Source organism: Sebastes umbrosus, chromosome 20 (assembly GCF_015220745.1).
Source record: "Sebastes umbrosus isolate fSebUmb1 chromosome 20, fSebUmb1.pri, whole genome shotgun sequence".
Lineage (NCBI taxonomy): Eukaryota > Metazoa > Chordata > Actinopteri > Perciformes > Sebastidae > Sebastes > Sebastes umbrosus.
The window spans coordinates 17,708,489-17,722,468 of NC_051288.1; the positions used below are offsets into that span (position 1 = coordinate 17,708,489).

Genomic DNA, 13,980 nt, shown 5'->3' on the forward strand with positions numbered 1-13,980 from the left:
CTGGAAACTAGTTGACCAGGACTCAGAGGTAAGACAACATTTAACTTCCTAATGTCAGTCTCACAGGCAAATATGTATATGGAAAAAGTCTAAATTCAAAATATATTCAGAGAGATATTAAAAGTAAAGAAGCATAGAAAAAAAGTATATCCTTCTTGCCTTTTCTTCATACCTTTTTAAAAGGGGCCATGACAAAGAAATATAAAGAAAGGAACAGAAGGGAGGAAATCATCATAACAAGACTCAGACTGGATCACACAGGTCTTAATAGCACTTTGGCTTTAATGGGGAAAAGGAAGAGTGACAAGTGTGGGGATTGTGGTGTTAAAGAAAATGTGCAGCATATCCTAATTCACTGTAAAAAGTATGAGGCTGAAAGACAAAGACTACAAGTCAGAGAGGAGGGACAGGACTGGGATTTGATGGGGATACTGGGAACAGAGGGTGAAGGGGTTGAAGGCACCAGGAAGGCAACTATTAATGTTCACTATTAATGTTCATTATTAATGTTCATTATTAATGTTCATTATTAATGTTCACTATTAATGTTATATTAATGTTCACTATTAATGTTATATTAATGTTGTATTAATGTTCTATTAATGTTCATTATTAATGTTCTATTAATGTTCACTATTAATGTTCACTATTAATGTTCTATTAATGTTCATTATTAATGTTCACTATTAATGTTCTATTAATGTTCATAATTAATGTTCTATTAATGTTCATTATTAATGTTCACTATTAATGTTCATTATTAATGTTCAATTAATGTTCACTATTAATGTTCTATTAATGTTCACTATTAATGTTCTATTAATGTTCAATATTAATGTTCAATATTAATGTTCTATTAATGTTCATAATTAATGTTCTATTAATGTTCATTATTAATGTTCACTATTAATGTTCACTATTAATGTTCTATTAATGTTCTATTAATGTTCATTATTAATGTTATATTAATGTTCTATTAATGTTCATTATTAATGTTCTATTAATGTTCTATTAATGTTCACTATTAATGTTCACTATTAATGTTCTATTAATGTTCATTATTAATGTTCTATTAATGTTCATTATTAATGTTCTATTAATGTTCATTATTAATGTTCTATTAATGTTCATTATTAATGTTCTATTAATGTTCATTATTAATGTTCTATTAATGTTCTATTAATGTTCATTATTAATGTTCTATTAATGTTCTTAAGAGACACAGGATTGATGTGTAGAGTTTAAGAGTAGCAGTAATGTGTAAAATGACCTGATGTTACACACAGTACTGAACAGTAGGTGGCGGTATGCACCTTACAGTTGGTTGCGTTCTACCAGAAACTGAGAGAAGAAGAAGAAGTTTGCTAATAGTAGCATAGCTAGCATATTCCTTCACTTACTAGCTAACTGTTACACTAAATGTCGCTAAAAACAACACAGACTTTTACAAAGCTTGTTTAACGTTACTATTATGAAGTGTTGCTAGTCTTACCTTCCTCATAAATTGGTGAACAATCAATGAATTGCCCAAACTGGAGCTAAAAATACACACAGAGGCAGCTGCCAGGCTTTGTAACCTGTAGTAGCTTCTAGTTTGGGTAAGTGTCTTCCTGTCCTGCTGTGGGTTTAATTAAACATTAATAAAATAATGTCTATGTATAGCTCAACAGACTGTCTGTGTATTAGTCCAGTACTGTAGAGCTGCTGTGGTGCTAAAGCTTATCTTATATTATCTTAGTATATACTTCACGTTCACATATAGAGGTAGGAAATATGAGCATTACCCAGCCCCACCTTGGTTTAAGCGTTAAGTTGCGTTTACCAGAAGCAGGCCTAGATGTAACCTGAATAATTAGGCCTTACTGTTTTACTTCACTAACGTGTATTTAATGTTTGGGAAACTTTCTCCCTAAATAACATTTGTATAACGACCGCTTTGACTGATATATTCAGATTTCCCATTCAATCTCAGGGTTGTTCAACGTTACTTGTACTTGTTACTTGTCCAGTTTATTTATGCAAGGCCTACTTTCTACTTCTACTCCACTACAGTTTGGAGGCAAATACTGTACTTTTTACTACGTTATCTGACAGCTTTAGTTACTTTGTGGAGTCAGATTATCAATACACAATATAAATCAAAAATACATTAATATGCATTATTATAGATTAAGATACCCAGCAGCATATAAAGTCATTAAGATTTGCCCCACCTTTACCAGCTGCAACATTAAAGTGATAATATATATATTATATTATTATTGTCATTAATATAATAAATATTATTCTGAAATGAGCCATTATGCATAATGAGTACTTTTACTTTTGGTACTTTAAGTACTTTAAGGCAAAATGTTGATGCTAATACTTTGGTAGGCAACTTTTACATAAGTAAGGATTTGAATGCAGGACTTTTACTTGTATAACCAGTGTTGTTACACTGTAATATTTCTTTTAGTTGAGTAAAATATTTGAATACTTCTTCCACCTCTGCTTGTATTAAAAGTATTACAGGGTACTGCTTAATCATTCAATTGATCTGAAAGCATAAAATCCCCAACATTTTGGGCAAGTTATTTATTCATGACATTTACAAATTACGTCCAATTTGGGGGATTTCTATGATCTCCAGTTGTAGGTGTATTTCTTGTTGCTTTTACTACTTTTACTTAACTTAAAAACCTTAAACATTTGAATGAAGGCTCGTACAGTGAAGGGTATTTTTTGCATTGTACTTACATACGTGAATGATATCAGTACGTCTCTCAGGAAATATGTCAATTTACAGAAAATATTTACTCAGAGAAAGCTAAATGACTTATTTCCTTTAGTTGTTAATATAATCCTATTACTCCAGTGATAAATGGAAGAAAAATACATTTTTGATTCTGTCACATATGTTGTGTTTAATATAGATTGACATATATATAAGCCTAAGAATACACACAGCACAAAGTTCACATTGACTCATTGTCAACAAGTGTGGCAACTGCATGAAGCTGGATACATTTGTAATAATATACTATCATTATTAGTTACTGTGATTAGTATTTGGCTGTCATACATCTCATGCATAAAAGTATAATGTTTCCCTTAGGAACAATTACAGCAGAAAGATGGCTGAGGCAGTCGCAAACGTGGCCCGGAGGGTTAATGAAACCGTCGAGGATGGGAAAGACACATTAGGTAAAACTCCCTTCACACATCTTTCCCTCTTCCTGCTGTTTGAATGAAAAGCCCTGATTCAATATTCTGGTTGATGCTATTTCAGATTTTCACCAGCAGGTGGTGGCAGAGGCTTAAAATAGTCTGCTCAAATAACTTTAAATCACAAGATGTGTGTGTTAATTATAAATATTCAACATTCCCCTTCTGCATTAATTCCTCATCTTCTCATAATCATCTCCTTCTTCTCTGCAGATCTGTCAAACTGCAAGCTCATTTCCTTCCCAGACGGTGTGTTCAAGGTCCTGAGGAGTGTCTCAGATAACATCCGCGTTATCACTCTGGCTGACAATGAATTGAAGACCGTTTCCAGCAAGGTCTTCTCAACCTTCCCTCAGCTGAGAGGTATAGTGGATAATAACACAGTCATTTGATTCATGGTCTCAATCTTCAAGAAGTTGTTAATCTCACATGCTTGTTCACCTCACAACTGTTGACGGAAGAGCAGACAAGCGACTCCTCGATTTACTCCCTTGTCTTGAAATATGTTTGCAGAATTGGACCTGCGAGGAAATGTTCTCACCAAACTGCCTGACGCCGTGGGAGGAATGGAGCATTTGACCTGCATCAATCTGGCTAATAACAGCTTCTCCATCTTCCCTGATAAGATTACTGAAATAGCCTCACTGGAGAGGATTAACCTGGAGGGAAATAGCATCACCGGTAATAATAATAATAATATATTAACACAAGGGGTTGTATTTTCTTATATGGCTTGATCTTAAGTTTACTCTTTTTTAATTTTGTTCCACAGAAATACCAGTGGAGAAGTTGTCCGACATGCCGGCACTGAAGTGGCTCAACGTGAAGTCGAACCCTTTGGACTCAAACACTCAGTCCGCTCTGCAATCTCCTCACAATTTTGAAACGGAGTCCTAAAATCTGTTTTATTTACCCACCTATGGACTGCATGCTGTGTGCCTTTTAACTACTTCATTTGGATGCTTTTGGGTGCCTAGGAGATGAGGAAACATAATACTTGAAGATATTGAACTTTAAGATATCACAATGGGTTTACAAGAAACAAAGAAAACGGAGGTGTGTAATTAAAGATGTTGTCTTCTTTAATTGAGGTTTTCACTCCCGCTGGCCACACCAAGCGGCCTTTACTTTGTCCTCTCTGTATGAACTACAAAGAGCTGAAGTTGCTGTTTGGAGATGAAATCAATCCATCTTTATGAACCTTATACATCTTTATAGACTTTTCATGACTTATTTATTACTTTTGATAGAATAAAAAAGTTTTTATTCAACTAAATTATGCACTGAAAACTATGCAGTCTTGTTGTGTCATTATTTGTCACTGGGTGACAGATTCATTGCTGAGATTATGTTAGATGCATTTTGTTAGACAACACAAGATGGCTTACAGAAGTGTTCCCTGACGTAAAGTTTAGATATACTGTTTTATTTAGGACTGCTGCTAATGATTATGTTCATTTTCAATATGCCTGACAATTATTTTCTCAAATTAATCATTGTTTATGCTAAGAAAAACGGTCGTAAAATAGTCAAAAATACCCATGATGATGTCTTCTAAGTATCTTGTTTTTTCCGACCAACAGACCCAAATCCATAATCTGTTTATAACGATATAAAAGAGAAAGAAGCAGCTAATCATCACATTTGAGACGCTGGAACCAGTGTGTGTTTTTGGCAAATTATTTATTGGTTATTAAAGGAACAGTGTTTAACATTTCAGGGGATCTATTAGCAGAAATATAATATTCATAACTGTTTTCATTAGTGTATAATCACCTGAAACTAAGAATCGTTGTGTTTTTGTTAGTTTTGAATGAGCCCTTCATATCTACATAGGGAGCAGGTCCTCTTGACGGAGTCCGCCATATTGCTCCGTCATGTTTCTACAGTAGAACGGATAAACCAAACACTGGCTCTAGAGAGAGCCTTTCACATTTTTACGTTACCTGAAGGCCACCGTAGTTCTCCGACACGCTTGTGAAACTGCGGTAACGTGAGCCACAGAGTACAAAACTGTGGTACCGCCAGCCACCGCCTGACTTCCCTTGCTCCTAAAGTAGTGTTATTATGGTAAGGATGGCCTTGAGGTGAACGGCGTTACGGCGGTTTGCCACTCGGCGACTCACGTTACCGCAGTCTTGGAAAGAGAGAAGTGAGTGGAGGAGTACTCAGTTGGTTGTAATCTGCAACCACACCACTAGATGCCACCAAATCCTACACACTATCCCTTTAAATAGCTGCCAATACATTTTCTGTTGATGAAGTAATTGTTTTGTTTTATTAGAAAGTTATAAAGGTCCACATTTACAACCATAAAAGACAAATATGGTTATATAAATTTACAACATAGCGGGGTGGGCTGGGGTACAGATATAGTTAGGGCAACGATTTGGCAAATTAAAAAGCGGAGAATCTCACATTTTTGTATGTAGACATAAAAAACGGGTTTAACACTATTAAAACAGTAGCAACATGTTCTCCTGTAGTTCGGCCTCAGGCTGCTGCACAGAGATCTACACTCATAACAGAAAACAGAGTACAAAATCGATTGGAGAGACGAGCAAAGTATTCTGAAACTATCTGATCACTAGAAGCGAGCTGGAGGCACCACTGAGACGTGATTTACAGATAAAGCACACATAGATCTCTTAAAGCCTCCATCTGTAGTAGAGGCTGCAGGTGACAGAGACTGATCCACACTCAGGCTTTTCAAGAATTCTTTAAATAGCAACACTGCTGAGTCTGGATCACCTAGAAGTAGATGTTCCCTGTGTTCATATCAACCACAGAAGAGCAAGAACAGCGAGGTATCATCATGATGTGTGAGGGATTCACAATACTATTTTTGTATAAATATTTTTAAATTTGACTATTTCATGTGAGGGATGCCGGATTCTGACCAAGAGAAATATTTAGCACGGCGGCCGGCTTACAGCATCACGTGACTCCTCTGCTGCCCAGGCTGTGACCTTGTATTGACTCTTAATCATCTATAAACCAGAGGAAAACTATACGGTCATTTACATTTTTTTAGGGTTTTAGTTTAAATACGGTACAATTTCTCCAAACAATCAGCTCCTTGTTAATCATTTGATCTCAAAAACACTACAATTATAGACTATATTACAATATATATATTGTGTAACTACAATGATTAATCGATTAGTTGTCAACTAATTAATCTCCAACTATTTTGTTAAGCGATTAATCAGTTTGAGTCAAGAAAAAAATAGTCAAAATCTCTGTTTCCAGCTTCTTAAATGTGATTATTTTCTGGTTTCTTTACTCCGCTGTGACAGTAGACCGAAGATCTTTGAGTTGTGGACAAAACAAGACATTTGAGGATGTCATCTTGGGCTTTGGGAAACACTCATCCACATTTTTCTGTAATTTTATAGACCAAACAACTAATCGATTAGTTGAGAAAATAATCGACAGATTAATCGTCAATGAAAACAACCGTTAGTTGCAGCCCTAAACTGATATAAATACACAATATGATTGTTGAAAAAGTAGCTATAGCAAAACTGAAATAAAATATAACATGTTTTTTAATTAACAGTATCGTTTCAACACCTGAACATGAACAGCAGTTTGTCAGACCTCCCTGCAATATGGTCATTTTTTCACTCTCAAAAAACTGCACAGACACACTTACAGCAAAGATGGCAGCGCATTTAGTGTGCTATATATGTCCTTAACCTATCTGCAATGATGCAAAAGGCAAATTAGCTTCTCTAGTAGCTATACACTGTATCATATATTAAATCAATGCAATTATACACCTTACTCTGACATAAAAATGAACATTACAACATTAAGTAACATAGTAAGTATTGTAGCATGTTGTCTGCACAAGATGCTGCATGAATTTCCACTGAACACTGATTATAAATGTGCACATGTGAGTCTGTGCTGCAACTATGCGACCCACCACAACATAGGTGCATTTATAAAAAGGAGTATAGGCTACAGGCATTTACAGACTTAGACATGTATGTAGCGTGACATCTGTGGAAGCCAGAGTGGAGAAAATGTGCGTTTGCATGCTCAGCTGCTCCATGCTGCATGTTTAAAGACTGTTTCGAGTTTGCATATCATAAGATGTGAGCTGATAAAGCCCTTTTTCTTTAGCTGTAGGCTACAGATCTGAGTGAGATTTCTCAATATCTAACATAAATTTACTGGATCGCAAATCAAAACATGCGAGTGTGTTAGTGCTTGTTGAAATACCGTGCTGTCAGGATGCACTGTAAAAAAAAAAATGGAAGGCTACCTAAAGCCTGTAAGTGCATGTCCATTTTCATCAAAATACATGATGTTTCTAAAAATAGGCCCGTAAGTGTGTTATCAAATAGTTCCAGTGAAACTCCAGAAGTCACAACGTGGGCACACCACCTAATCCTGCACTGTTAATTGGTTTACAGCTAACGCCAGTCAGCTCCATCTGTTTACGTCTGAATAGAGCTCTCAAGAGCCACAGCTTACAACAACAAATCACTGCACACGCAAAGAAGGTAAAGAAACTTCACATCCAGGCCGCAGAATGCATGTGGCAGCCGTGGAGAATAAAGGGGGGATTAGTTTAGAGCTACAGATGCCAATAATGGATGTGATTAGAATTCAGTAATACAGGAACATACAGCTCTGTTTGGCCTTTACACTTCCTGTTGTAACATGCATATAGTTGTCAGGTCTCTCTAGGCTTAAAGCAGTGCGCATGCCTGCTCCTTCTGTCTCAATGACTGCCTCCCTGACAGCTCTTAGAGGATCCTGGATTAGTGCACAGACCACAGTGGGAGAGTTTGAAAGCAACAACAGACATGAGCGTTACCATCGAGGAGAGGGGCAGACCCAACACCCAGGAGTACCGGGTGTTTTTCAGTAAGCAGCTCTTTGAATGAACTAGTTTGTGTGCTGTGGTGGGGAGTTGGAGTGTAATACTGTAACTGTAGCTGCATTGATGAGTAATTGTAGAGCTTTATGAATGGATCTCACCCTCTGTAGTAGGGTGTTATGATAGATGCCACTCTACCATGGACTCTTTCCTCATATAGTATTTATTTGTAAGAAGATTCAGCAGCACATTTACTTTCTTACTTCATTTAAACGCAACAGGCAGGAGAACCCTTTTATACGTCAGTCTATCCTGTTGCTAAACCGGAATCAGTGTGCTGCTTAATAAGATCTGAATCCAGGGGGTGTGATGTGATATGTTTAATTTTCATAACAGTTTGAATGTGTTTTCTACGAAAAGTGTCATATGTGTAACTGTATGTTTAACCTGTATGTAAATTTCCAATAAAGTTGTATCGTATCGTGTAATGTTGAATTTTTTAAATAATAAGAGTTCAAATTGCGTTACTCTTTTCCATAGAAAACTCTGAGGGCAAATACATCTCTCCGTTCCATGACATCCCCATCTACGCAAATGAAGCAGAGGTGAGCATCATGTGTCACACAGTTTTTCTTTTAAAAAGTAGAGCTGTATTTGTGCTTTTTGGACGATGAAAGCTTGTTGCTGTGGCTGTACTGCTTGTATACATGATCATTAAAATACATTTTCTTGCAAGCCAATTGTTGTGCACCTTCTATTTGTAGTTTCAAAAGTATAATTGTATACTCCACGTGACCAAAATGACCCTAGATGCAACACTTGAGTTACCAACACTAGTGCCAATTGTCAAGTTGTCTGCACTGGTGGACAGATGCTTTTCCGTGTACCACCTGGGGACCATAGTCAGTGTGCTACCTTAACTGACTTTAGAAACTGACCTTTAGTAACTGACCTTTAGTTCAGGCAGACATTGGCACCGTAAAATCACTCTGTTGGGACTTTATATCGAAAAGAGAGTGCTCCGGTTGAGAAAAATATTTTTTATACAAGAGTGTACTGCTCTTGTCGCTCCATTTCAGTGTTATATCTGCAATAAGTTACTTATCTATGGCACACTCACTTTTCTAGTTACACTATCCCACTGGTAATGAATGAATGTCTAATGTTTTTAAGGACACATAGTATACTGTATACACCAGACATTCCTTCACGTTTGGGGTTTGTATAGATATACTATAGTGCTGGAAAGCTTTGGCTTGTCTTTAAGTCTATAATCACTGTTAAGTAGGTTTTAGTAAAATAAGTTTCATATTAAAACAGAAAAAGAGAATTCAACCTCGTTTTAACAAAACTGTATTTCTGATCATCTTGCAGAATATCTTTCACGCCGTTATAGAGGTTCCAAGATGGACAAATGCAAAGATGGAGGTATATACTATATCTGTATATGCATATATAAACAAATTATCACTGTATTAATGTATTATGTTAATGTATCCCTCCTAATATTCAGTTTATAAACTGAAAATGTTGTAAAAATAAGTCAAATGTGTAAATAAGAATGTTATGTCATGACATAAGAGATACTTTTAATCTCAGGATTTGATACACAATGATGACTTATTGATGTTTTATCATGACACTATCAAATAATGATAATACAATAAAATAGCCTATAATGTTTTAGTCAATATGTTGATTTTTTTTGTTTTTTAATCCAGTTAATTATGATTTTTAATAATACAGTGACCACAATGAGGGTCAGTGCTTCCTTCTGTTTTTAGTGAGTTGATGTAACTGTTTTTTGGCCATCTGTTTATCAGATTGCCACCAAAGATCCTCTCAATCCACTGAAACAAGATATGAAGAAGGGGAATCTTCGTTATGTGGCGAATGTGTTTCCTCACAAAGGCTACATCTGGAATTATGGAGCTATTCCACAGGTAAATCCTACTCAGATCATATTCTAAATACAGGAAACCAGTCCATGTCTCCGCTCCATCAAACATGAGCTTTCTCTTTTCACAGACGTGGGAAGACCCCAACCACAAGGACAGCGACACAGGATGCTGCGGAGACAATGATCCTATTGATATATGTGACATAGGGAATAAGGTACAGCTCTGATTAAAGGGGCTTTAGGGAGAAAATTCAACTGTGTGCAGTTTTTTCCAAAAATGCCTTCGATTTTCAGGTGTGCTCTCGAGGGGAAATAATCAAGGTGAAGGTGTTGGGAACTCTGGCTCTGATCGATGAGGGTGAAACAGACTGGAAGGTCATTGTGATCAATACTGAGGACCCCGAAGCCGACGACTTTAACGGTATGAATAACTTGCAGTAGAGAAAGAAGAAAATCTGCCATCAGGTACACAAGCTACTCTGAATTTTAGACGCCGACTGGTGGTATGGAGGCTGATAGACTTTTCAGCCAATAATATTTATGTATGCATTTACAGATTTATGTACGCATTTACAGATTTGTCTACACATTTACAGATTTACGTACGCATTTACAGATTTGTTTACATATTTACAGATTTATGTATGCATTTACAGATTTATGTATGCATTTACAGTTTTATTTACATATTTATGTACGCATTTACAGTTTTGTCTGCACATTTACAGATTTGTCTACGCATTTACAGATTTGTCTACACATTTACAAATCTCAATACACTTGCTGAATACCATCTGGATATTTTTTTTAGCACATTTACACATCTGATTATGCACACATGGATTGTGATACAGTTACATAAACGCTCCACACACATTTTCAAATAGTTTTGCCTCAATAACGGCCTCATAATATCTCATTTGTTGTTGATTTGCTGCAGATATTGATGACGTAAGACGACTTAAGCCTGGATACCTGGAGGAGACTGTTGATTGGTTCAAAAGATACAAAGTCCCAGATGGGAAACCTGAAAACCAGTTTGCTTTCAACGGAGAGTTCAAGGACAGGGTACATATTTGTGCTGTATTTTGAAATTGTTAGGACATGTTTTTAAACTTTAGGTTATTGATTTAACAGTTTTTGTATCTGTATCTGGTATCTAACAAATGAAAACAATTTATATTAACGTAATTAAACATTTTCAGAGATGTAAAATGTTTTTTAGATTGTTAAACATATGTACTTTATTTGTACCTGATATATTGATGCTTTCTTGGAGTAAGGAGATGAGGGAAATTTTTAATATTAATTATTTTTAATAAATATTGTGTTTTCCAGGACTTTGCCATTAAAACAGTCAAGAGCACCAACGAGTTTTGGAAGGCACTGGTTTCCAAGAGGACCGATGCTGGCGAGTTAAATTGGTGAGTACTTATGCTCCATTTTGCAAACAGTAGTAGGCTATATGATGTGACACATGATATTAGTGATATTTCCTTATCAAACTGAGTGAAAGTTGACAGAACGCTGAGGAGAAGAGTTTGAATCAACTAAATTATAATCCTGTTACACAACATAATATAACACTGTAGCTGCTCAGTTAATGGACTGTTAAATACCTTCTTACTGCAGATAAAATGTTGTGAATGCATGCCTTTCTAAACATTATTGCTTTTTTTTTATCTCTTTCTTTAAATCAGCATGAACACCAGTGTCTCAGATAGTCCGTTCTGCTGCTCTGCCGGGGACGCAGAGGCTGTGGTTAAATCTGTAAGTCTATTTTCATTTTCAAATTCATGTAACAGGCTTAATCCCTTCCTTTATGAGACTACAGATGATAAACAACATAACAGTGTGCTGTATCACTTGGTAACACACAAAGAACCTAAACAAAAAAATAGGATCATTAGTGACTCCAACTGATTCATTTGGCAACGTCAGGGTTTTTAGTTCAAACAGAAACCAGCATTTCACATACGAACAACACGGTTTCTCACAGCATTTAATGAGTCCAAAACATCTAAGCTGCACACCTGTATTCCTCATGACCTCTAAGGTGCATTTGTAAAGCAAAATTAACACCATTAACTCTTACAGGCGTGTGCTTTTGGAGCTGAAGATCCCATTCCATGTTCAGGTGGGTGTTTGTACATTTATTTGTTTTATTGCAGCTAATCACTGTTGTTACTCGATGTAAATCCCATATGCTTGATTTTGGGTTTTTTCAGTCGACAAATGGTTCTACTATGAGAAGTAAGAGGAAACTCCTGAGCAGAAACCTTCATTCTTTCCACCTTCAACACATCGGAGCAGTGCACGAGATTACAGGATGGATTAGATTTATATTTCATGTCAGATTTTCTTTCTTCTTGTTCACACTTGAATGTCAAAACTGCTTGTTGTGTGATCGTGACATAAGATATTGTATAGTTGCCAATAATTTCAGGCTTGACAGAACATTACAATAAACTACACTAAATCTTGTATTGATTTTATTGCCATTACTACATATTGTCATTATCACATTGGCGTGAGGTTACAGAATATGGATCTCAAGTGCATAATGGTCTCCTGAAAAGAAGTCATGCTCTGTCTGTAATCTTTGAAATAAAACAACCTATTTCTGTGCACTCCTCCATCCAATAATTCATGTGGACATACAACTAATTGCACTACTGCCTATGGGCAATTCTAATAAATTATGTATTTAGTGTTCCTAAAATGTAATAGCTACTTAACAGTCCAAATTAGTCTTTCTTAAAGGTGGATAAGCCCCATGGGATGCTTCTGTAGTCCGCTATTAAACAATAAACTTCAATAAGCACAAGAGGTCTTCACGAGGGGGTTAGAAACTACGGTTACAACTGATTATTCTTATGTAGCTAGCAGGATAAAAACATTATGTGTTTCCCTGCTGAAATCATACCTGCTTGCATGATGGTCTGTTTTTTTTTTTTTTTTTTATCAAATGAGCTGCCAAAATAAAATCCAGAAAATAATCTACATATTATGAAAACAATAGTTGCAGTCCTATACGAACTAGTTAAAAATCAGCTCCACCTCAACTAACTACAACAGTAAAATCCTGCTTTCACATTAATGCATTTAGTACTTTAAGTACATTTTCCTCATTTTACTTAATACTTTTATTTAAAAGTATGGTAGTACTTATTTGGAAGTACCATTTTCAATGCAGCACTTACTTAACTTATGACAGAGTATTTTTACAGTGTGGTATTGATACTTTTACTTAACTAAAGGATCTAAATACTTCCTCTATCACTGGTAGGCCTACTAGTTGACTTCATAGTGACAAGCCAAACAGCTGCTGGACTAGATGACTGATATGAGACATGAGGCTTGGATCAGAGATGGATTGTTCATTTTAGCAAATTAGAAAAGATTAAAGATTACACACTGCATGAGTCTACGGTTACATTTTTCAAAATACAACTCCTCTTTGACCACATAGAGACACTGCAGTTCCAGAGTGAAGCTAGGTGTTGGTTATTTAAAAAAAAAATCCTTTTAATCCTGCTCCTTTGATTACCCACTAATACTAATTTGTAGCACTAACTGTAATTTTTTTTCATATATAGAATTTATATACATATTTTTTTTATTTTTATTTTATTTTTTCCAATATACTACATGTATCTATCTATCTATCTATCTATCTATCTATCTACCTATCTATTGACACTGCATATTTTTGCTCTTGCGTATGTTGTATGAAAGCAAGGTGGACACAATATTAGAAACGCCCATCAACATAACGCATAAGAAAAATGTGCCATAGAATTGGGTCAACATAAAAAGGAAAAAAATAAATCACAAATATTCACCGTTAGAAACAGTGGCATTTCCTTTGAGTGGAGAACCACTCATATTATTGAAAAACTGAAAAACACCGTTTACACCATTGAAACACACCCATATATATATATATTTTTTTTGTATTAATTTTTTTTATGTATGTATGGTTAAAAAACATGTTGAAACTTCTGTTTACAATGGTAAAAAACACTATTAAAAA

At 35.6% G+C, this 13,980-nt stretch overlaps 2 protein-coding genes across 3 annotated transcripts; both read left to right on the forward strand.

Moving 5' to 3' along the window:
* The first annotated feature begins 1 nt into the window (after position 1).
* lrrc20 (leucine rich repeat containing 20) lies at positions 2-4,500 on the forward strand. 2 transcript variants are annotated; one of them, XM_037756062.1, is made up of 5 exons: positions 2-28; positions 3,098-3,186; positions 3,421-3,570; positions 3,721-3,888; positions 3,980-4,500. In XM_037756062.1, exons 2-5 carry the CDS (start codon positions 3,117-3,119, stop codon positions 4,102-4,104), a joined length of 513 nt encoding a protein of 170 aa, XP_037611990.1. In that variant the 5' UTR covers positions 2-28; positions 3,098-3,116; the 3' UTR covers positions 4,105-4,500. The 2 variants fall into 2 exon arrangements, with proteins under 2 accessions (XP_037611990.1, XP_037611989.1); XM_037756061.1 differs by lacking the exon at positions 2-28 and adding an exon at positions 1,364-1,598.
* A 2,821-nt stretch (positions 4,501-7,321) lies between these two features.
* On the forward strand, positions 7,322-12,574 carry ppa1a (inorganic pyrophosphatase 1a). The gene is made up of 11 exons (XM_037754279.1): positions 7,322-8,091; positions 8,585-8,649; positions 9,419-9,472; positions 9,868-9,987; positions 10,073-10,159; positions 10,239-10,365; positions 10,885-11,012; positions 11,283-11,368; positions 11,645-11,714; positions 12,042-12,081; positions 12,173-12,574. Exons 1-11 carry the CDS (start codon positions 8,031-8,033, stop codon positions 12,199-12,201), a joined length of 867 nt encoding a protein of 288 aa, XP_037610207.1. The 5' UTR covers positions 7,322-8,030; the 3' UTR covers positions 12,202-12,574.
* Positions 12,575-13,980: the final 1,406 nt, after the last annotated feature.